This window comes from Panthera onca, chromosome D1, assembly GCF_046562875.1.
Source record: "Panthera onca isolate mPanOnc1 chromosome D1, mPanOnc1 haplotype 2, whole genome shotgun sequence".
Taxonomy (NCBI): Eukaryota; Metazoa; Chordata; class Mammalia; order Carnivora; family Felidae; genus Panthera; species Panthera onca.
The window spans coordinates 5714201-5740145 of record NC_138348.1 but is presented as its reverse complement, the minus strand read 5'-3'; the positions used below and the strand labels follow the sequence as shown (position 1 = coordinate 5740145).

The window sequence follows — 25945 nt, the reverse complement described above, 5'->3', positions numbered from 1 at the left end:
GGTGTGGAGAATTCTTAGGTAATAGTCTAATATTTTCTACTAAAGGGGTGCCTAGGTGGCTCAGTTGGGTAAGTGTCCAACTTTGGCTTGGGTCATGATCTCACCATTCATGGGTTCCATCCCCACTTCAGGCTCTGTGCTGACAGCTCAGAGCCTGGAGCCTGCTTTGAATTCTGTGTCTCCCTCTCCCTGCCCCTGCCCCGCTCATGCTTTGTCTCTCTCTCAAAAATAAATATTAAATTAAAAAAAAAATATTTTCTACTAAAGAGTAAATTGTTTCAAAGAAAGGCCAGCTTTTTAAATTGAATCTTACACTGGAATATGGGTTATTGGCATGATATATCCTGGTTACTAGTTACAGTGTGCAGTCTTCCTATAATCCTTTTCTCTCAGGAATAGTAATATCTAAAGAAGCAGCCTTGATGTTGGATATGGGTGAAAAGGCTTGCCATTTGGTTTTAATTTCTCCCCCCAGAGAGTTGTTGTAGCCTCATAATGTTTTTTTTTTGGTGTCTCCATTTTTAGTAAACTCATTACATAGTGGTCACCTTTTTTTTTTTTTTTTTTTTAAAACATTTATTTATTTTTGAGACAGAGAGAGACAGAGCATGAACGGGGGAGGGTCAGAGAGAGAGGGAGACACAGAATCTGAAACAGGCTCCAGGCTCTGAGCTGTCAGCACAGAGCCTGACGCGGGGCTCGAACTCACCGCGAGATCATGACCTGAGCTGAAGTAGGCCGCTTAACCGACTGAGCCACCCAGGCGCCCCTAGTGGTCACCTTTTTAATGTATTGTATCTATAAGCAGTGTTTTTAGGCTTCCATAAGATTCTTTAGATAAAATATGTTTAATTGTTTTATTTGTGATATTTCTTTGTATTTTGTTTCTTACAGTTGCTTCTGCAGGAAGCACTTATGGTGGTTTGGTTCTGAAGAAGTTCATAAAAGGTAAAGAATAACTCTGCTTTCAAGAGATAAAGTCTCTTCCTGGCAGTGAATTTGTTATTTTCTGAAAGAGACAAACTGAAAGATAGGGTTGCTAGATTTAGCAAATAAACGTACAGGATGCCCACTTAAATTTGAATTTCAGATAAACAATGAGTAATTTTGTAGTGTATGTTCCATCCAGTATTTTATCCTGTATTTTATCTGACAATCCTACTGAAAGATGATCTATAAAATTGTATACATACAGCGATGAACAAGACACCTAGGTCACTATAGCTTCTCTGAATACTCTCTATAGGGGTGCCTGGGTGGCTCAGTTGGTTAAGCATCTGACTTCGGCTCAGGTCATGATCTCGCAGTTTGTGAGTTCAAGCCCCACATCGGGCTTTGTGCTGACAGCTCAGAGCCTGGAGCCTGCTTCAGAGTCTGTGTCTTTCCCTCTCTCTGCCCCTCCCATGCTCATGCTCTGTCTCTCTCTGTCTTTCAATAATGAATAAATGTTAAAAAAAATTGAATACTCTCTATAGAAACTCAGATAAAATTATCCCAGATAGAAAATGAAATTTTCAGTAAAGTATTTGTGCAGAGAGGTAACGTGTGAAGAATGCTTTATTGCAAATTATTTTGGCTAGCGTTAATACTATTCCCCACATGCCAAAGTTGGTATGGTTTAAGAGCTTTTGGTGACTTTGGCTTTAGTTCTTCTTTCCTTTGAGCTGAGAATAATCTAAAGCTGAAGGACATACATTTATTTTAAGGAGACCAAAATGATCTGAGAACTTCTATGCTTTCATATTTATCATCTGTGGTTGTCTAGTTTGTAAATTATCCAATGGGCCTATCTTTTCCTAATGAGTGGTTAGTTTACAAATTTTACAAAGTAATTGTTTTAAGTTTATTTTTATTTATTTTTGAGGGAGAGAGAGAGTGCGCGGTGTGCACACACACGCGGGGGGATGGGCAGGGGACGGAGGCAGAGAGAGAATCCTAAGCACTGACAGCATGGAGCCCTATGTGGGTCTGAACTCACAAACCCTGAGATCATGACCTGAGCTGAAATCAAGGGTCAGAAGCTTAACCAATTGAGCCACCCAGACACCTCTACAAAGTAATTTTTTAAAAGAAACCATCTCCAACAAATTTGGAATGTAAGTAGCTTGTGGTGGTTTAAAAAAACAACAACTTACATTTGTCATTATTTTAAGAAAATGTTCTATGTGTTAAATATGGAAACAATAAAGCTACATTAGAGCAGTGTAATTTTATAAATGCTTATGAAATGTATTGCCATTGTACTTTTATTTTTATATTTATTTTATCATTGTACTTTTATTGTTTTAAATTTTTTAAATATTTGATTTATTGTTGAGACAGAGAGAGCAGAGCACAAGCGGGGGAGGGGAAGAGAGAGAGGGAGACACAGAATCTGAAGCAGGCTCCAGGCTCTGAGCTGTCAGTACAGAGCCTGATGCAAGGTTTGAACCCATGAACCATGAGATATGACCTGAGCCGAAGTTGGACACTTAACCAACTGAGCCACTTAGGCACCCTACCATTGGACTTTTAAAAACTAATGTTTCTTAGTGCTTTAAAATTTTTTTAATGTTTTATTTATTTTTGAGAGAGAGAGAGTGAGCAGGGTAGGGACCGAGAGAGGGGGAACAGAGGATCTGAAGCAGGCTCTGTGCTGACAGTAGTGGGCCCGACGTGGGGCTTGAACTCATGAACTGTGAGATCACGACCTGAGCTGAAGTCGGATGTTCAACTGACTGAGCCACCCAGGCGCCCCTGAAATTTTTTAATGTTTATTTATTTTTGAGAGAGAGAGGCAGAGTGCGAGTGGGGGGGGGGGGGGCAGAGAGAGAGGGAAACAGAATCTGAAGCAGGCTCCAGGCTCTGAGCTGTCAGCACAGAGCCTAACATGGGGCTTGAACTCACGAACCATGAGATCACGACTTGAGCCAAAGTCGGATGCTTAACTGATTGAGCCACCCAGGTGCTTCTCTTAGTGCTTTTTAAAATGAAATCAATTAAAAATTTTAATTTAGAACCAAATTGCCAGTAACTCAATTACTGGATAAATCAAAGTACCTTCCGTTATCTTGGTCATATCAAAGAAAAAGAAGAAATTATTTTTATAACTCACATGATGAATGACTTTAAGGACATAAACAAAATATTTTCCCTTTTGGAACTTCTTTTTTGAGTTAATATTTATTTTTTTATTGTTATTTTTAAAGTTTTTATTTAAGTTCTGGTTAACATACAGTGTAAATTAATTTCAGGTGTACAATTTAGTGATTCAGCACTTAGGTCCAACACCGGGTGGGTGCTCATCACAAGTGCACTCCTTAATCCCCATCACCTATTTGAGCCATTCCCCCCACCCACCTCCCTTCTGGTAATCATCCGTTCTCTTCTTGTTCTCTACATTTTATTTCTTGGGTTACCTTTCTCTTTTTCCCCCCTATGCTCATTTGTTTTGTTTCTTAAATACCACATCTGAGTGAAGTCATATGATATTTGTTTTTCTCTGGCTGAGTTATTTTGCTTAGCACAATACTCTCTAGCTCTATCCACATCATTGCAAATGGCAAGATTTCATTCTTTTTTATGGCTGAGTGATATTCCATTGTGTGTGTGTGTGTGTGTGTGTGTATACACACACACACACACACACACACACACACACACACACAGACATATATATATACCACATCCTTTTTATCCATTCATCAGGGACTTTGATAGACATTTGGGCTGTTTCCATAATTTGGGTACTGTAGATAATGCTGCTATAAACACTGGGGTGTGTGTATCCCGTTGAATTAGTATTTTTATATCCTTTGGGTAAAACCTAGTAGTGTGATTGCTGGATTGTAGGATAGTTCTATTTTTAAGCTTTAGAGGAAACTCCATACTGTTTTGCAGAGTGACTGCACCAGTTTGCTGAAGGAGTTTTTAGTTTAAGCATGGGAATTTAGAAGTGCTTGCTTAGTAAATTAAGGGTCATTAGGTGTCTCTCCCTTTGCCTTTGAAATTGCCTTGGCCCTCTGAATCTACCTTCCAGGAGTCTATATCCTGGATTCTTTTTTATTTTTTTTAATGTTTCTTTATTTGTTTTGAGAGAGAGCACAAGCAGGGGAAGGGGCAGAGAGTGAGAATCCCAAGTAGGCTCCATGTTGTCAATGCGGAGCCTGATGTGAGGCTTTATCTCACAAACTGTGAGACCACTACCTGAGCTGATATTAAGAGTCAGACGCTTAACTAACTGAGCCATCCAGGTGCTCTTGTAGCCTGGATTCTTAATGGACCTCTGCTTTTTGCTCTGTGATCCTAATCTTCCTTAGATTCTTCTTAGTGTGCACACATTTGAAAGCAGTAATTGTGGAAGAAAAGTAATGGCTCCATAGCAGATATTCTGTGGGAGCTTGGGTAGAAAGTTCTTACTGTGGTAATCATCATAAATGATGATTTACTGAGCATTAGCTCTACATTAGCCTTGTGCTTGACACAGAGGGGTTACAGAGGTGATCAAGACAGATTTGGTTTCTTCCCTTACACCCATACTTAGGTTATCTTAATCACTTAATTCTATTACTTCCTAAAACCTTTGGTCTGGAAGAAAGGGAGAATCAGCATATTGTGCTGGATGGGGAGTTTGCTCTGATTCTGACTTTTAGGAAACCCGAGTCCAGCTTTAAGAATCATGAATTGACTGCCTGAAAACCATCTGGTCTATTTCTCAATCTTTAGTCTTCTTTTTTTGGGTTCTGCCCTTAGGATGAAGCAAAGAATGGAAAGATCATTCGTAATGCCACTGCTCTAGTTAATAAATGTGAAAGTGCTTTGAAAGAAGTGAAAGTCTATGTAAATAACAGGGAGTATGTTATTATTAGCACTAGGGAGGAGATAGGAGTATTTCTTGTGACATAAACTGATACTTAGCATGCCTTTTTTTTTTTTTAACATTTATTTATTTTTTGAGAGACAGAGTATGAGCAGGGAAGGGGCAGAGACAGAGGGAGAAACAGAATTCGAAACAGGCTGCAGGCTCCGAGCTGTCAGCACAGAGCCCGATGTGGGGCTCGAACTCACAAACTGCGAGATCATGACCTGCACTGGAGTCAAACGCTTAACCAACTGAGCCACCCAGACACCCCTAGCATGCCTTTTTTTTTTTTTTTTTTTTTTTTTCAACGTTTATTTATTTTTGCGACAGAGAGAGACAGAGCATGAACGGGGGAGGGACAGAGAGAGAGGGAGACACAGAATCGGAAACAGGCTCCAGGCTCTGAGCCATCAGCCCAGAGCCTGACGCGGGGCTCGAACTCACGGACCGTGAGATCGTGACCTGGCTGAAGTCGGACGCTTAACCGACTGCGCCACCCAGGCGCCCCAATAGCATGCCTTTTTAATGAGTGGTCAGATTGTATATAATACTACTACTTCAATTAATATTTGCGGAAGTGCTTTGAAAAAAGTGAAAAACCATGCAGGTACAAGGGAATGGTTTTATTATCACTGTTAATACCTGGAGAGAAGGTATTGAGTTGAATTTAGTTTATGGAATAACCACCTGTTTATTATGCTAATACAAACTTCAGACAGTGTCATGGTAACTTGGTTGTAATTTTTTAAAAGCTCACAGCAATTTTATGCATATTTATTTAATCTGTTTTTATATCCTTGTGATAAAGTGGAAGTGGCTGACTTTTAGTACAAAGAGGAAGTACTGCATATCAAGTACATAATAAAAATTGAGTCATTTGTTCATAGTCAATCATATTTAGTAGCTAACTTTAGCTTGTCTTCTCTCCAGGTTCATGATACTAACCTCCACTCAGTAATACTGTTTGTTTGTACTAATTAGTAACAAGAATGGCTCATTAAAGCTCACAAAGGAAATTGTCCAAGCTTAAGATTTAAATCCCTTAGCTCCCTGGTTTTTGCACCATTAATTATGCCTTTATTACTATTGTTATTTATTTAGCATTCCTGTAGTGTTATCAACAAACTGCTTTAAATTGGTCCATTCACAAATCTTTACACTGTTTAGTTAGCCTCATTAGGCAGTCTTTGGTGGCTGATTCATTAACCGTGAGATTTTCAGATGCTAAAAAATTACTTACCTATACAAAATAGTATGCCTCTGAATTCATTTTCAACTATGTTCTCTTCAGTGCTTGGTTGGTGGCTCTCAGTGAGTAGAATAAGATCTGATCTCTTTTTAGGGGAACTGTACTGTTGTAGAGCCATCCAGCTTCAATTTTCTTTACTCTTCAGTCTATTCTATTAGTATTGTATCAAGGTACTTTTTCTCTGAATCTGGTATACTTCAGATCAATTCATATATAAACAGGCTCTAATTTCTGGATGTTTTGTTTATGCTGGATTAATAAATAGTGACCAAGATAATCTCCCCATTCTACTTCCTCTCTAATGGGTTATATTCTCTTTTTTGCTCACTGTCTTCTCTGGTTCCTAACTATTCATATTTTTATTCAGCACACCTTTTATTGAATATCTGCTTTGCCACAGGAAGTCATTGGGAAAGGTAGCTCTGAAAATGTAATGTGATAAGTATACCTAATGGAAGTATGTATATTCATGGTGCTTCTTTGGTAACCCAGAGGATATTCCTTGAAGTTCAGCCACCAATATGCCTTTCTTCCCTTCATTATTCTGTATTATTATTCTGTATTTACTTCAGGTATGTTTTCTACTCTTAAAGTTTTAATATCATTTCTATGCTGATGAGACTTTTTTTCCTATCATTAACATGTTTCCAGCTTTGATTGTCAATTAGTCTATTCCATTTGAAGGTTCCTTTTGAAATATATGTGCAACACATGGTAAAATGGGTTTCATTTTCTTGAAACTAACTTGCTCTGTAATGTCTTCATTTCTTTCAATGATACTAACATTCATAACTTTCCAGGCTTAAAATTTTTGGCTTTTTTTTGGCATCCTCTTTTTTCTTTTCTCCATTATCTAATCTAATTGAATTCTTTGTTAGTTCTTTTATTCAATTATATATGAATATAAACATATGTCCTTCCCAGTTGCTTATTAGGAAGAACATAAAGATAGGGAAAGACACCTCAGACCAGATGTGAGGTCCTCTGTCAATTAGAATAACTTCTGTACTTTGAGGGATGATGACCATTAAGACAGATAAATTCTGGGGTCCCTGAATGGCTCAGTTGGTTAACCATTCGACTAATGGTTTCAGCTCAGGTCATGATCTCATTGTTTGTAAGTTCGAGCCCTGCATTGGGTTGGCACTGACAACACAGAGCCTGCTTGGGATTCTCTCTCCCTCTCCCTCCTCCTCCCTCTCCCTGTCTCTTTCCCTCTCTCTCTGCCCTTCTGTTCATGCACATGTGTGGTCTTTCTCTCTCCCTCTCAAAATAAGTAAACATTAAAAAAAGGTAAATTCTTATGTGTTAAAAGTTCTCATTACTTTGTATTAATATATATACTATTATTTTGCATATATGCTTGTATGCATATATGCATAATATGCATATCCATTTATATAGGAATCCATTTATATATCCATTTATGTATATACTTATCCATGTATATAGAACTACTTATAAGTATCTATTTGGTGAAATGTGATGTTTTAGTTTGTCCTTCTTGCCCAGATCTAGAAGCTACTTCCTATCATGTCCTTACTCTAGTAAAGAAAAGAAAAAAAAAGAAAGTGTAGAAGAGAGTGATAAGATGGGGAATATGCAAAAGGCCATATTTAAAGGTCCCTATTTGCTGTTTCTTATTTCTTCCATTCATGTTATTTTGATTTTTTTAATCTTTTTAATTACTTCCTCCTCATTCCCATGTTTATTGACATAATTTAACTCTTTAGTAAAATACAGTTTGGCCAGTCATGTTCAAGTGTTTTTCCCAAGTCAGAAATTTTTTTTTCTTCCCCTCAAAAGACTAGAGAAGAATACCAGCCCCCAGGGGCACCTGGGTGGCTCAGTAAGTTTAGCATCCATCTTTGGCTCAGGTCATGATCTCACAATTTGTGGGTCTCTCTCTCTCTCTCTCTCAAAAATAAACATTAAGAAAAAAAGAAAAAAAGAATACCAGCCCTTGAAAGTGGGGAAGACAGCTGTGCTGTTGATGTATGGTTATATGATTATGCCTCTTCTCTGTACTCCACCCTTTTGCCACCAGGGAGACTTTACAAAAAAGTTTAGTTTAATTTTGTCTTCTTTGTTAATTTGTTCTGAAAGGAAGTGAGAAGTCATGTTATTTGTACATTAGAGAAATTAATGGGTCCAGGATTGCTCATCATTGAATGAGAAATTCACAATGGTGAACTCTTGGATGTCTGACTTAATATGAATTTTTAAATCTGAGATTCTCATTCAAAGAAAAAATCTATTATAATTTTAGATCTTACAAGATCAGCAACTCTAAGGCTCAGTACTCATCTGACACTTTTTCCTCCAGGAGCTCCTTTTGTAGACATGATCTCATTCATTCTCCAGAGATAGGTCAGACTTATATGTTATCATCATTTCTCTTTCGGAGATGGGGAAACTGAGCTTTACCTCAGCTTAAATTTAGAAGTAAAGGAAGAGTTTGTGGACTCATTGGTCACTGGTTACCCAGTGAGTCCACATTTAATCCTCAGACTTTTGATATGTCCTAAACAGTCTCTTGCTGCCAAATTTGTATAACATGTGGCAAGATTTTATAAAGAGAAGATTGAACATAAAAAAGTTAAATGAATTTGTTGGGATGCCTGGCTGGCTCAGTCAGTGGAGCATGTGACTCTTGATCTTGGGGTTGTGAGTTTGAGCCCCATGTTGGGTTTAGAGATTACTTAAAAAAATAAAATAAAGTCTTAAAAAAATAGATGAATTTCATCTTCTTTTGCTTTCTTAATATTTCTTTACTCTTTTCTCTGTTAAATATATTTAATTGTACTTTACTATTGAGAATATATTTAAGATTTGATGTGCAGGGAAAGGAGATGGAAAGGACATGAACCTTGACATGTTTCTCTTTCTTTTGAGCTTGGGTAGGTAGAGCAGGAAGAGAAGGACACCTTTTACCATTAGAGATCCTGGGAGTTGACTCATACTCCAGCTGAGTGGCTTTTATTCAGTAGTCAGCAGGAGCTAGCCTGCCTTGTACCAGCTTTGGCTTAAAATCCTTGAACTATTGTTACCCCTCGTTGAGTAATCAACTGGGCACTTACTATTCCAGCTCTGGCCTCTTGGGTTACCATATCCCTTCCGTTTCCGTAGCAGACATTGTTAGCTGCCCGTGGTAGTGAATTTGGTTGGTATGGGAAGAGAGGACATTTTGAATATTCTTTACTGAGTAGACTTTTATGGTTACTCTTTTAGCATATTTTAAAAAGTCATATGACACTGTATGTAAGAGTTAAACTCAAAATGGATCAAAGACCTAGATCTAAGAGGTAAAACTATAAAATTCTTAGAAGAAAACATACGTGTAATTCTTCATAGATATGACATTTAAAGCACAAGCAGTCAAAGGAAAGATAGATAAATTGGATTTGATCAATATGAAAAACTTCTGTGTTTCAAAGAACACTATCAACAAAAGACGGGATGACATGATGGAGGTGTTAGTTCAGGCCAAGATGGTAATCATTTTGCAACATGGAAGTATCAGATTTACAGGTTGTACATCTTAACTTTACACAATGTTATAGATCAATTGTACCTCATTAAAACTGGAAAAAAAAAAAAAACTAAAAAAGAGAGAGTGAAGACAGCCTACAGAATGGGAGAAAATATTTGCAAATTATGTATCTGATAGGCATCTAATATCCAAAGAACAAAAATAACTTTTACAACTCAGCAATAAAAACCTAATTTTTACGTGGGCAAAGGATATGAATAGACATTTGTTATGAATTGAATGTGTCCTCCCAGAATTCCTGTGTTGAAGCCCTAATCCCCAATGCAAGGGTATTTGGAGATGAGGCCTTTGGGAAGTAATTAGGGTTAGATTAGGTTATGAAGGTGGGACCTTTATGATGGGATTAGCAGCTTTATAGGAAGAAGAAGAAAGAGAAATCTCTCCAAGTACACCCACCCAGGAAAAGCCATGTGAGGACAGTGAAAAGACAGTTGTCTGCAAGCCATGAAGAGAGCTGAATTGCTGGTACCTTGATATTGGGCTTCTCAGCCTTCAGATCTATATGCAGTAAATTTCTGTTAAGCCATCCAGTCTATGGTATTTTGTTATGGCAACCGAAATAGATGAAGACAACATTTATCCATATAAGCGGCTAATAAGCCCCATGAAAAGATGCTCAACATTGTAATTATTAGGGAAATGCAAATGAAAACCATAATGAGATACCATTTTATACCTCCTTGTATGACTGTAATTAAAAAAAAAAAAAAGCAGAGGGGCACCTGGGTGGCTCAGTCAGTTAAGTGTCTGACTCTCAATTTTGTCTTAGGTCATGATCTCACAGTTCATGAGTTTGAGCCCCACATCGGGTTTTCTGCTGTCAGCACAGAGCCTGCTTCAGATCCTCTGTCCGCCCCCCCCCCCCCCCCCGCCCTGCTTGCTCTCTCTCTTTCAAAAATAAACATTGGGGTGCCTGGGTAGCTCAGTCAGCTAAGCGTCCAATATCAGCTCAGGTCACCATCTCGCGGTTCGTGAGTTTGAGCCCTGCCATCAGGTTCTGTGCCGACAGCTCAGAGCCTGGAACCTGCTTTAGATTCTGTGTCTTCCCTTCTCTCTGCCCCTGCCCCACTCGTGCTCTCTCTCTCAAAAATAAACATTAAAAAATTAATAAACATTAAAAAAACAAAATAACAAGTGTTGACAAGGATGTAGAGAAATTGGGACCCTCATATTTTGCTAGTGGGAATGATCAGGCTTATTTCTGCCTCTCCAAACCTTATCTCAAACTATTCTTTCCTCAGTTCACTTGCGCTTCAGCCACATTGGCCTCATTCTGTTCCTTGACACATACCAAACTCTTTCTCATCTCTGAGCCTTTGTATTTGTTCCCTTTACCTGTAATATTCTTCCCCTAGTTTTTCATGTGACTTGTTGGTTCACTTCCATTTCTATTTCTCAACTCAAATGTCACCTCCTCAGAGAAGCCTTCCCTGACTACCCTATTTAAAGTAGTTTATCTTCCTACTCTGCTTGTTTCTTTCACTACACCTATTTTGTTCTTTAGGAATCTTGTGGGGTTTGTTGTTTTGGTATACTTGTATGTATGTATGTATTTTTCTCAATTAGAATGTGACTTCCATGAGGAGAGGGGGGTAGTCTGCCTTAATCCTATGTTTCCAGAATCCATTACAACATCTGCACATATAGCAGGTGTTGAATAAATACTGGTTGAATAACTTTAACCCCTTTCTCTCTGTGCTCCCTTCTGATCAGTCTATAACAGAGGTTCTTAAGGTCACTGATCTAACTAAGATTTTGGGCAGTTTTGTGTTTATGTGCATGTATCTGGTGAGAAGGTGCATAATCAGATTTTAACAGTCTGTGACCTAAGGAAGATAAAAATGGTTAACTTTCACCCATTCCTTAAATAATAATCCTACTTAGGTCCTGTCATACATATACCTATTGTTCCTCTATATTAGTATCTATTCTTTCTTTTCTCTCCAGTCTCTTCTATTCTAAACTTTTTAGCATAGTCATCTGAATGTCCACTGATACTTCAAATTCAGCATGTCTAAAATTTAATTTCTCATGTTCTCCCCAAAGCCTGACTCTCCTCCAAGTTTATTCCCTTTTTTACTATCTAAGTAGTTATACAGCCTAGTAATTTGAACTTTTCTTCTCTTTTCCTTAAATTCATATCCAGTCAGACTCAAAATCTTGCTGATTGTACCTCCTAAATATTTCTTGAAACTGCTCCTTTTTCTCTATCCCTATAATGGTCCTGATTCAGAATCTCATTATTCTTGCCTATAATAATATCCTCATTGGTCTTCCTGTTGTTTTATTTTTTTAATGTTTATTTTTAAGAGAGAGAGTGCGCGTGCATGAGGGAGGGGCAGAGAGAGGGAGACAGAGGATCTGAAGCAGGTTCTGCATGGAGAGTGCAGAGCCTGATGTAGAACTCAAACTCACGAACTGTGAGGAGATGACCAGAGCCAAACTAGAACTACCCCTAATTTGTCTTCTTATCTTTAGTCTTGGCCTCTCAAATCCATTTTCTTCAAAGTTGCCAGCCTCCTCAAGACCACACTTTTAGCTCTTGATTAATTCTCACTCTTACTAAAATGATCTGTTAATGCATCTGTCTCCCTTACTAGACCATGAGGATAAGATTTCTTGAGGGTAAGATTTTTGTCTTAAAATTTTTTGTGTATCCCCAGTGTTTAGTCCACTGCCGGCCATATAGTGAGTAGTCAGTAAATGCTTAAAAACATCTAAAAAACATTTGAAATATAAAATATTTGCTTAAATACATGAAATAGCAAAGGATAAATAATAAATAATTATACTCATTACACAGAATGAACAGATACTGAGATTGTGATATATTTTCATCAAGCTTTTTAAAAATAACACCTTAAAGATAAAGTTGGAAACTCCTACTCCCTACGTGTTTTAAGTGTGTAAGTTTTGAAACGTGCTTATTTGCTATCCATGTATTTTCTTTGGTGAAGTGTATATTCATATCTTTTCCCTATATTTTAATTGGGTTATTTGTTTTCTTCTTATTGAATTTTGAGAGTTTAAAAAAATATATTCTGGATAAACCAGGTAAATGGTTTGAATATATTTTCTCCTAGTCTTTGGCTTGTTCTTTCATTCTTTTAAGTGTCTTTAGCAAAAAAGTTCTTAATTTTTATGAAGTCAGATTTATCTTTTTTTTTTTTTTTTTATGGATCATATACTTTTGTTTGAGAGAGGGAGGGAGAGAGATCGATCCATGAACTGAGCTCAAGACCTGAGCCTAAATGAAGAGTTGGATGCTTAATTGACTGAGCCACCCAGGCACCCCTATAGATCATGCTTTTGGTGTCATATCTAAGGAAACTTCACATAGCCTAAAGTCACACAGGTTTTATTCTATACATTCTTCATAAAATTTTTTAATTTTTTATATATTTATATTTATATAAATCTTTATATATTTATAAATATATATTTTTTATATTTATAATTTTTATATTTATAAAAGGTTTTATATTTAGAATTACATTTATTACATTTGTAATTTGGGTCTGTGACCCATGTTGAGTTAATTTTTTACATATGATGCAAGAATTGGATTGAAGTTTAATTTTTTGCTTATGGGTATCCCAGTTGTTCTACCATCATTTATTGAAAAGACTGTCCTTCTCCACTACATTGCCTTTGTACTTTTGCTGAAAACTTGATTGACCATATATGTGTGGGTCTATTTCTGGACTTTGAATTCTGTTACTTTGGTCTCTTTGTATTGATTACTGTGGCTTTAAAATAGGTCTTTAAGTCCTCCAACTTTGTTCTTTTTTTCAAGTTCATGACATTCATGTTTGTTGTAAGTCCTTGGCATTTCTATCTATTTTAGAATCTACTTGTCAATATCTGCAAAAGCCTGCTGGGATTTTGATTGAGACTGTATTCCATTGATAGCTCAGTTTGGGGGAGAATTAACATCTATCTTAGCAATATTCAGTCTCTTGTTTTAAAGAGTTCATTTTGAGAGAGGGAGAGAGCATGTGCACATGTGCATGTGAGTGGAGGAGGGGCAGAGAGAGAGGGAGAGAGAAAGAATCCCAGTCTTCACACTGCCAACACAGAGCCGGATGTGGGGCCTCAAACTCATGAAGTGTGAGATCATGACCTGAGCCAAAGTTGGAGGCTTAACCAACTGAACCACCCAGGCGCCTCAGCAGTATTCATTCTTCTGATGCATGAACACAGTATATGTATTAATTTCTTAGGTTGTCTTTAATTTCTGTAGTTCTTAGTGTACGAATATTGTACCTTTTTGATCAGATTTAACTCTGAGCATTTAATATTTTTGATGGCTATTGTAAATGATATTTTTGAAATTTTAAATTTCCAATTATTTATTGCCAATATTTGGAATACAATAGATTAGAAGTTGTTTCAGCCTTGCTAAACTATTCTAGTAGCTTTTATGTAGATTCCACAGGATTTTCTACATTGAGGATCATAGCATCTGCAACTAGAGTTTACTTCTTACTCTCCAGTCTGGATACCTTTTATTTCTTTTCTTGCCTTATTGAACTGGCTAGATCCTCTAGTGCAATGTTGAATATATGTGGTGAGATCAGACTTTCTCACCTTGTTCTGACCTTAGGATATCAATTTTTCACCATTAAGTATGCAGGTTATCTATTTTTTCTTGAGTAAGTGTGAGTAGTTTGTGTCTTTCAAGGAATTTGCCCATTTCATTTGTTGTCGAATTTATTGGCATAAAACTGTTCATAATATACCCTTATTATCTTTCTAAACTGTGTAGAATCTCTAGCAATATCATCTCTTTCTCTCCTGATACTGGTAATTTATATTTGTTTGTTCTCTCTTTCTCTCTCTTACTCCTTCCCTCCTTCCTACCTTCCTCCCTCCTTCTCTCCCTCTCTCTCTCCCTTAATCTGTCTGGCAAGAATCAGGTTCTTTCTGTTGTATTCTTTTTCATTGATTTTTCACTCTGATCTTTTATTCTTTCCTTTCTTCTGCTTGCCTTGGATCTCATTTGCTCTTCTGTTTCTAGTTTTTAAAAGTGGAAGCTGCAATCATTGATTTGAGACCATTCTTTTCTACACTGAATTATGGTGTTCTTTAATATAGTTCTTTTAATAGTGCTAAAGTTTTGAGGGCGTCTGGGTGGCTCAATCAGTTAAGCATTCAACTCTTGACTTCAGTTTGGGTCATGATCTCATGGTTGGTGAGTTCTAGCTACACATCGGGCTCTTTACTGATAGTGTGGTCAGTATGATAGTCTTATTTCCTAAAACTTTAGAATAAATCTTGCTATATGATAAGGCAAATCCCCCCTCCTTATTGTTATTTTTCAGAATTGTCTTTGTTTTTTCAAACTGTTACTCTTGTTTGTGAATTTTATAATTTAAGTTCCATGAAAAATCTTGTTGTGGTCTTGTTATTATATTAAATTTACGGATTAATTTGGTAGCAGCATTTTTATAGTATTGTTTCTATGAATTGATATAGCTTCTCATTTAGAGCTTCTATGAATTGATATAGCTTCTCATTTAGAGCTTTTTAAAAATGTTACTTAATTTTAACTGCCACAACAAGGAGGTGGGCACTATAATCTTCAATAGAAGGATTCTGTAGGAAAACAAGGAGCTTTCCCAAGAGCACATGGTTATTAGTAAAGCCAAAGTTGGCCTGATTCCAGAGACCATTTTGCTAGATTTTATTATTCAAAATATTTTTTCCCCATGGGATAATTATACTTCCTGGCCCATTGACATAAAGCTGGGCCATGTAACTTGCTTAGGCCAGTGAAATGCTAGTGGAAGTGATATATGCGACCTCCCAGGAGAAACTTTAAGAGCCAATGTGTTTTGGTCTTAGCTCCTTTTCTTCTACTCTGAGGCTAGGATGTCTGAAATGGAAGGTATTCCTTTAGCCTGGATTCTACTATGAAGTGGCTCCTTTTTTGCACTTGCCTGGAGTGCTGCAACCTCTTAATTGGTTTCTAGAATTCTCACAAAGGCAATTTGGTATTGTTGTTGAGGCAGTGTCTCCAAAGGGGGGCAAGGACCTGGGACTTCCTCTTCTGCCCTTTGGCTGATGATACTCCTGGTTAGATCCTATTTTATGTTAATACTGTGATTCTTCTCATAGCAAACAGTCTTAGATATATTTTGTTATATATATATATATATATATATATATATATATATATATATCCCTAGTGTCATAATTTTTGTTGCCATTATGAGTGGTATTCATTCTTTTTCAACATTGCTGAATTGAACTGTTAATTTTGGTAGTTTATTCGTAGATTCTCTTGGGTTCTCTATATGGGCACTTAAATCATCTCTAAATTATGACAACTTTGACTTTTCCTTTTCACTCTTTATATGGCTTACTTCTTTTCCTTGTCATATAGAACAGTACTAGTACTGGTTAGAAGACCAGGGGTGATATTATGTATCTGTGGTTTGTCTTCCTTTAATGAAATTAATTAAGTAAATATACTTAAAATTAAGTATATTTACTGTAGTTTTTTGGCACTTGCTTCTTGTCAGGTTGAGGAATCTGTCTTCTTAATTTGCTAGTAGTGTTTGTTATGAATGTGTGTTGTATTTTCTAAAGAGCTTTTTCTATATCTTTTGAGATTATGATATGGTTTTTTAAAAACCATTATTTATTTTGAGAGAGAGCATGAGCAGGGGAGAGGTAGGGAGAGTGGGAGAGAGAATCCCAAGCAGGCTCTGTCCTGTCACCTCGGAGCCCAACATGGGACTTGATCTCATGAACTGTGAGATCATGACCTGAACTGAAATCAAGAGTCAGACACTTAACCGACTGAGCCACCTAGTTGCCCCTATTTTATGGTTTTTAAAATCTTTATTAATATGATGATTTATAGTGGTAGACATCCATGAAGTTCCATCACAATTTGATCATGAGATTTTTATATATCCTGGATTTAATGTTTTATCTTTGTTCTCAGTGAGATTGATTTCTATTGTCCTTGTCCTATTCTGGTAGCAAGATTATACTTGCTTTATAAAATGAGTTGGGTAGGTTTATCCATTTCTGTTCTGGGTTTTTTTTAATATGTATTCTTTGAAGATTTGGTAAAGCTAACCTGTAAAAAAAAAATCATTTGAACCTGGCATTTTGAGATGAAGGTAGGTGAAGAGGGAAATATATATTTTTTAATGTTTGTTTGTTTTTTGAGAGAGAGCATGAGTGAGTGTGGGGGAGGGGCAGAGAGAGGGGGACAGAGGATTTGAAGTGGGCTCTTTGCTGAGAGAAGAGAACCTGATATGGGGCTCAAACTCATGAACCATGAGATCATGACCTGAGCCGAAGTTGGATGCTTAACTGACAGTCACCGAGGATCTCCTAGTAGGAAACACTTTTGATAACTAGTTTGTTTTCTTGGATGATGTTTGGTTTAAGTTTTCTGTTTCTCCCAGAGTCAATTTTGGAGGTACATATATATCTTATAAAAAAAAAATACCACAAACACACAGATTATTTACTTCTTTTCTTTTTTTTTTTAATTTTTTTTTTAATTTTTTTTTTAACGTTTATTTATTTTTGAGACAGAGAGAGACAGAGCATGAACGGGGGAGGGTCAGAGAGAGGGACACACAGAATCTGAAACAGGCTCCAGGCTCTGAGCTGTCAGCACAGAGCCCGACGCGGGGCTCGAACTCACGGACCGAGAGATCATGACCTGAGCCGAAGTTGGCGGCTTAACCGACTGAGCCACCCAGGCGCCCCTATTTACTTCTTTTCAATCATTCATCCGATACATACTTACTGAACACCTGCTGTATGGTAGACATTTCATCTTAGTTTTCAAATTAATTGATGTGAAGTCTTTTATGACTTACAGATATTTGTACTTTCATCTCTTTTTGATTTTTTATGTCGTTTTTGTGCCTTTTTCTTGATGGTGGTGATAACACTAATAGCAGACATTTCATTTTAAACAAAAAGGGTAAGTAATTTTTCAAAGTCACAAAGGTAGTAAATGGTTGAGTGGGATATATGAACCCAGATAGACTGGCTCCAGAAACTGTCTTAACCACTATTCCATAGTATTTTGGTTTACTCTACAGTATGCTGTTTTGCTAGAGCTTTGCTTCCTATATTAGCTTTTCAGATAACAAATTCTCATTTCTGTTCAGTGAATGAACAGAAATTAATTTCTCTCTTCCTTTGACAACTTCTTACCTTACTCTCGTACCACAGGTTGAAGAAATCTATCACCTGTATCACGTTTGGTGGTTGAGTTGTTGAGGTTCTTTGAAGAGGCAGGTATAGTTTTGGAAAATGATCGTTTTTTCTCCCTCCATTCTCAGTTTACATCCTTTTTGTTTGGTAACCAGTAGTAGTATCAGGCTCAGCTGCATATTCCTTTGTTATAGACTTGAGTGATCACACTTCCTGACTGGCTTGCTTGGCTGGAAGAGCCCACTGAATATGCAGCAATGGCAACTAGTCTCTGCTTTTTTGAAGTAGTGAGTGAAGATCTGACACAACATTTCTGAAAGGTTGCTGACCCTCCATTAAAATGTTCTGCTTTCTATTTCTTTCACTAAAGCATGTCTGGGGTTGTTTTATAATGTGGAAATAATTAGCCAATTTAACTAATAGCATCAGGCCACAGAGCCAACCAAAGAACTTTTCATCTTTTGGCTTAATTAGCTTCATTCTTTAAAATGCTTGATACTGCTGCTTTATTTACTGGTACATTACTTGCAAGCATTATTATAAAGCTATGCTAAAGGACAGAAGTCAGGCCAGTTGCTGGTTTGCTGAGTCTCTTAGAATAAAAAAAACAACATGCAGCCAGATGTCAAATTTAGCCACCGTCAAATGAATTATTTTTATTTTTTAATGTTTATTTAAAAAATTTTTAAATGTTTTATTTATATTTGAGAGCAAGACAGACAGATAGTGCATGAGTGGGGGAGAAGGGCAGAGACAGTGGGAGACACAGAAACTGCAGCAGGCTCCAGGTTCTGAGCTGTCAGCACAGAGCCCGACATGGGACTCAATCTCATGAACCTGAGCCAAAGTTGGACTCCTAACCAACTGAGCCACCCAGGCAGCCCAAATAAATTATTTTTAAAAGGAACTTTTTGTTAACAGAAGCAATATTACCCATTTTAGAATATTGGGAAAATAGAGGAAAGGAAAACATTTCTTGCACAATAAATGTTAGCATTTTATTATATTCTCTTCCAAATTCCCATGTATTTAAAAAAAATTTTTTTTAGCATTTATTCAATTTTGAAAGACTAAGAGAGACAGAGCATGAGCAGGGGTGGGGCAGAGAGAGAGAGAGACAGAGACACAGGATCCGAAGCAGGCTCCAGACTCTGAGCTGTCAGCACGGAGCCTGACGCAGGCTCAAACTCACAGACCAAGAGATCATGACCTGAGCCGAAGTTGGACGCTTAACCAACTGAGCCACCCAGGTGCCCCTCCCGTGTATTTTTAAAACAGTTGTAATCACAGTATATGCCTAGTTTTGTCCTACTACTTTTTTTTAACTTGACATGCAAGCATTTTTTTCATGTTATGACATAGTCTTCTAGTTATTATTTTTAATGAATAAATTGTCCATAAGATGTATCATAAATTAATATTTTGATATCTGTAGGCATTTAAAAAAAGTTGTGTCAGGTGCCTAGGTGGCTCAGTCATTAAACATCTGACTCACGTACAGTTTATGATCTCATGGTTCTTGAGTTTGAGTTGGGTGAGCTCTAGCCCTGCATCAAGTGAGCCCGAGCCCTGCTTTGGGTAAATGCGAGCCCCACTTCGGATGAGCCCTGCTTCTCTCTCTCTCTCTCTCTCTCTCTCTCTTTCTCTCTCTTTCTCTCTCTTTCTCTCTCTTTCTCTCTTTCTCTCTTTCTCTCTTTCTCTCTTTCTCTCTCTCTCTCTCTCTCTCTCTCTCTCTGCGTCTCCTGGGATTCACTCTCTCCCCCCCACCTTCCCCCACTCACTTGCGCCCTGCACCTCTCTCTCTCTCAAAAAAAAAAAAAAAAAAGTTGTGTCATGTAATGTAGCATTTGTAAGTGAAGATATCAACTTCTTATACTTTGTCAGCATTGGGAATTTCAGTTACTTAAAATATTTTAGCGAATTTACTAGTTAATTTGTATCTGTTTGAAACTTTTTATAAGTGTTCACTATCTGTACTTTCTTTTTCTCAACTTTCTCCATATCTTTACAGTTAAACTTCTAGTGTGAAATTTAGAATAAATTCAGTTACTAGCTGTGTGCTATGATCTGAATATTTATTTCCCCAAACATTCATATGTTGGAATCTTAATGCTCAACGTGATGGTATTAGGTGAGGGGACCTTTGGGAAGTGCTTACCTCATGTGGATGGAGTCCTCATGAATGGGATTAGTACCCTTATAACAGAGACCTCACAGAGCTTCCTAGCTCTTTATGCCATGTGAGAATGCAATGACAAGTCTGGAACCTGTAAGAGGGCCCAGAACCCAACTTCAGCCTCCAGAACTGTGAGAAATAAATACCTGTTGTTTATAAGCTGCCAAGGTCTGTGATATTTTGTTATAGGAGCCCAAACAGACTTAGGTACTATACAATTTGTATTTTTAGACTTGACACCCTGATGTACAAATCATTGAGATTCATTTCACTATTGAATGCCATTTTGTTTCAAGATGCACAGTGGCTATGGAATGATAGGTTTAGTGTAATGATTTCCTGAATCTTATTTTCTTCTAATACTCTACTGGTACAAGAGTATCCCTGTGGAAGTTCTTGAAGAGCTAGAATATTATTTAAAAATGTTCTTTAAATGGGACACCTGGGTGGCTCAGTTGGTTAAGCGTCTGACTCTTGATTTTGGCTCAGGTCATGATCTCATGGTTTGTGAGGTTGAGTCCCAGATCAGGCTCTGTGCTAATGTCTGGAACCTGCTTGGGATTCTCTCTCTCTTCTCTCTCTGCCCCTCTCCTTGCTCACACTCTTTCTCAAACTAAATAAACATCAAAAAAAAAAATTCTTTAAACAGCAGCTATTTGTATGATGATGTTCTTTCTCAAAGAGATTAAAATAATAAAAACTGAGTGTCTATACTGTTACTTTTATTATCAGATTTTATTTTACACTAAATAGGTATATATACCTATACCTATATAGGTATATAAGTCTAAAGCCTATATAGTCAGCTCTGTGCTTTAGAGTCAGTCAGCTCTGTGCTAGAACCCTAACTTTTACATGTGATGTGACATGTGTAAACCATTTTTCTCAGTTGTAAAAATGGGGGCAATAATAGAATTCCTATCTCCTAGAATCACACGAATTTAGTTAGATAATATTATAAAGTGTTAGTTCAGTGCCCAATACATAGGAAATGCTTAAATAAATATCACCCATTATTAATAATAACATTTAGCTTTACTCTGAATAGTCAGGTTGTGTTCTAAATAATTTCTCTGTTTTGCTCCAAACTTTCTGAAAGGATTTCTTGACTATGTATTACTTGTTTTGGGGAAGCTATCAAAAAACTAAATGACATCAGTTCACGTTATTTATTGAAACAATCATAACAAGAATAAAAACACTTTGATTTCTCCATACCTTTTATTCTCAAAAAGAAATAACTTATTTTTTTAAATTTCTTTTTATTTACTTATTTTTTCTAGAGAGAGAGAGAGAGAGCACGAGTAAGAGGGGCAGAGAGTGAGAGAGAGAGAGAGAGAGAGAGAGAGAGAATCTTAAACAGACTCCATGTTCAGCTCAGAGCCTGATGCAGGGCTTGATCCCATGAACCTGGGATGACCTGAGATGAAATCAAGAGTTGGATGCTCAACCAACTGACCACTCAGGCGCCCCAGAATAATTTCTGTACATATTAGTTATCAGATATAGAATGTAAACTGTATAGACTAATAGCTGACAAGAATTTTATTTTTTAAGGTATTCTAGACTTGTCTGCATTTATTTGGTAAATCAAATCCAAGTTCTTTAGTATTTACTCTTTGGGTATTTAAAAATTAATTTTTTCTGGGGCGCCTGGGTGGCGCAGTCGGTTAAGCGTCCGACTTCAGCCAGGTCACGATCTCGCGGTCCGTGAGTTCGAGCCCCGCGTCAGGCTCTGGGCTGATGGCTCGGAGCCTGGAGCCTGTTTCCGATTCTGTGTCTCCCTCTCTCTCTGCCCCTCCCCCGTTCATGCTCTGTCTCTCTCTGTCCCAAAAATAAATTAAAAACGTTGAAAAAAAAAAAATTAAAAATTAATTTTTTCAGGGTGCCTGGGTGGCTAAGTCAGTTGAGCATCCAGGTCATGATCTCACAATTCCTGAGTTCAAGCCCTGCATCAGGCCCCTCCCCAGCTCATGGGCGTGCTCTCTCAAAAATAAATAAATTGTTTTAAAATTATTTTTTTCTTATTTATGAAATATTTTATATGTATGATATAAAACAAAGAATAATGAAAGAAACAAATATTACCTATACTTCTAGAGATAATTAAACATTTAAATATTTTTTCTTAAAGCCTATGTTTATGTATCTAAATATTTATATAAATATCCTATTGCATAGTATATCTTATATTTTTCACTTGGAGTATTTTCTTATTTCATAAGAAGTCTTTGAAAGTATCAGTTAAAAAATCTGGGGTACCTGGGTGGCTCTGTTGGTTAAGTGTCTGACTCCTGATTTTCACTCAGGTCATGGTCTCAGAACTTGTGAGATAGAGCCCCCCACCAGGCCTCGCACTGACAGTGCGGAGCATGTTTGGGACTCTCTCTCTCTCTCTCTGCCCCTCCCCCTGCTCTGTCTCTCAAAATAAACAAATGAACTTAAATCATAGCAAAGGTCCTAGTCAATGTAATAAAGCAAGAAAAATAAAAGGCATAGAAGTTGGGAAGGCATAAGTAAAACTGTCTTTATTTACAAATGAAATGATTATGTACAAAATTCTAGGGAATCTGCAAAATAAATATTAGAAGAAACGTATTTAGCAAGGTCATAGGATATAAAGTCTATAAACAAAAAATTAATATACTAGCAGCAAACAACTGGGAAAAAAAAAAAAACAGTTTCAGGGCACCTGTCTGGCTCAGTCAGTGAGGCATGTGACTCTTGATCTAGGGGTTGTGAGTTTAAGACCCATGTTGGGTGTAGAGCTTACTTTAAAAAGATAAGTTCCATTGATAATAGCATCAAGAAACATAAAACACTTAGGGATGAATTTAATGTAAAAATAAGAAGTTCTCTATGCTGAAAACTATAAAACACTGTTGAGAGAAATTAAACAATAAATGGAGAGAGATACTATTGGAAGATTGGAAGATTCAGTATTGCTAAGATGTCTGTTCTTCCCAAGTTGATCTCGGAATTCAACACAATCATAGTTATCAGCAGACTTTTGTAGAAATTGACAAACTGGTTAAAAAATTTATAAGGATGAATAAGCATTTTTAGCAAGGCTGTAGGATATAAGGTTAATGTACAAAAGTCCATTGGTTTTTTATACACCAACAATGAATAAGTGGCATTTTAAATTAAAAATATATTACTCTTGGGGTGCCTGGGTGGCTCAGTCGGTTAAACATCCAACTTTGGCTCAGGTCATGATCTCACAGTTTGTGGGTTCAAGCCCCACGTCGGGCTCTGTGCTGACAGCTCAGAGCCTGGAGCCTGCTTCTGATTCTGTCTCCCTCTCTTTCTGCCCCTCCCCCACTTGTGCGCTTGCTCGCTCTCTCAAAAAATGAATAAATGATAAAAAATTAAAAAAATATATATTACTGCTTACATTATCACTGCCAAAATGAAACACTTAGGTGTAAAGTAAAAAAAAAAATGTATAAGATCTATATGAGGAAATATATAAAGTTTTGATGTAAGATATCAAAGAACTAGAAATAAGTGGAAGAGATGTTCCATGTCCTGGATAGGAAGATTCAGTATTGGCAAGATGTCAGTTCTTCCCAGTTTGTATAGTTCCAATGCAATCCCAGTCATAATCCCAGTGAGTTATTTTGTGAATATTGACAAGCTGATTCTAAAGTTTATATGGAGAGACCAAAGACCCAGAATAGCCAACTCAGTATTAAAGGAGAAGAACAAAGTCAGAGAACTGGCACTACTTGACTTCAGGACTTACTGTAAAGCTGCATTAATCAGGGTGGTGTGGTGATGGTGAAAAAATAGACAAATAGATCAGTGGAATTGAATAGGGAGACCAGAAATAGAGCCCTAACAGAGAGCTCACATAAATATAGTCAACTGATCTTTGACAAAGAAGTAAAGGTACTACAATGGAGCAAAGATAGTCTTTTAACAAATGGTACTGGAACAACTAGACACACACATACAAAAACATGAATCTAGACATGTATTACACCTTTATAAAAATTAACTCAGAATGGATCGTAAATGTAAAACACAAAACTGTAGAACTCATGGAAGAAAATGTAGGTGACTTTGGGTATGGAGATGACTTTTTACATACAACAACAAAGGAATGATCCATGGAAGAAATAATGGATAAGCTGGGCCTTATTCAAATTAAAAAGTTATGCTCTGTAGAGATAACACCAAGCGAATGAGAAGGCAAGCCACAGACTGGGAGATATTTGCAAAAGACACATCTGATTAAAGGATTGCTATCCAAAATATAAAATAACTTTTAATAAGAAAACAACCCATTTAAAGGAATGGGCAGATCCTCCTCCACTTGCGCTCTTTCTCTCTCAAAAATAAATAAACAATAAAAAAAATTTTTTTAAAATGGGCAGAAGACCTGTATAGGCATCTTACCAAAGAAGATAAACAGATTGCAAGTAAACACATGAAAAGGTGCTCTACATCATATTGTTTAGGGAATTGCAAATGAAAACCATGAGATACCACTACACACCTGATAGAATAGCCAAAATCCAGAACACTGATACCAAATGCTAGCAAAGATTTGGAACATTGGAACTCTCATTCATTGTTGCAGCCACTTTGGAAGACAGTTTTGCAGTTTCTTACAAAATTAAATACACTCTTACAATATGATCCAGTAATCAGTCATGCTCTTTGGTATTTACCCAAATGAATTGAAAACTTACGTCCACATAAAAGCCTGTGCATGGATGTTTATATAGAAGCTCTCTTCCTAATCATCAAAACTTGGAAGCAACAAGATATCCTTCAGCAGATAAGTAGATAAACTATATATATCTAAACAGTAGAATATTATTCAGCACTAAGATGAGCTATCAAGCCATAAAAATATATGGATGAAACTTAAGTGCATGTTACTGAGTAAAGAAACCTATCCAAAAAGGCTACAAGCTGCATTATTCCAAGTATATGACATTTTGGAAAAGGTAAAACCATGAAGACTATAAAAGGATTCATGGTTGCCAGGGGTTGAAGGGAAGCAGAGATGAATAGGGAAAGCACAGAAGATTTTCAGGGCAGTGAAACTATTCTTTGTAATCCTATAATGATGGATACATATATGTTAATCAAAACCCATAGGATGGATAACACTAGGAATGAATCCTGTGGACTTATGGTGATGATGATATGTCACTTGGTTCATGAACTTCATTGATTATAACAAATGTACCATTATGGTACTGGAAGTTGATAGTGGAAGAGGTTGTGTCTGTATGGGGACAGAGGTATATGAGAATTCTTTGTATCTTCCCTCAACTTTTCCCTCAAAACTGCTGTAAAAAAATAAAGGTTATTCATTTAAACATTTTTAATTCCATTATAATTAAAATATAGTTTTAATTCCATTATAATTAACATATTAGTTTCAAGTAGACAGTCTAGTGATTCAACAATTCTGTGTATTACTCAGGTAGTGCTCATCATGATAAGTGTACTCTTAATCCCCTCTCCCTATTTCACCCATTCGCCCCATCCACTTCCCCCTCTGGTAATCATTTTGTTCTCTATATTTAAGAATATGTTTTTTTGTTTAAGAATCGTTTTCTCTTTGTTCATTTGTTTTCTTGAATTCCACATCTGAGTGAATTCATATGGTATTTGCCCTTTTCAGTCTGACTTATTTCACTTAGCATCATACTGTCTGGATTCATCTATATTGTTGCAGATGGCAAGATTTCATTCTTTTCTATGGTTGAGTAATATTCCTGTGTGTGTGTGTGTGTGTGTGTGTGTGTGTGTGTGTGTGTATGTGTATCTCCCGTCTTTTTTTTTTTTTTTTCTCATTAAGCTTCTATTTTAATGGGTTTCAAAATTCCATGACAGAATTTTGGTCAAGTTGTTTCTATTAAGAAGTACTGATTTTAAAAACTAATAACTTAAAACTGTCACACACACACA

General features: G+C 36.8%; 1 protein-coding gene across 2 annotated transcripts in view; it reads left to right on the top strand.

The window, feature by feature from the left end:
- TOP6BL (TOP6B like initiator of meiotic double strand breaks) overlaps positions 1-25945 on the top strand; it is a 96563-nt gene that overhangs the window by 8328 nt on the left and 62290 nt on the right. For both annotated transcript variants that reach the window (XM_078433717.2, XM_078433716.2), the window contains exon 3: positions 895-948. In XM_078433717.2, coding sequence (XP_078289843.2) covers positions 895-948 — 54 coding nt within the window. The remainder of the gene's footprint in view (positions 1-894; positions 949-25945) is intronic.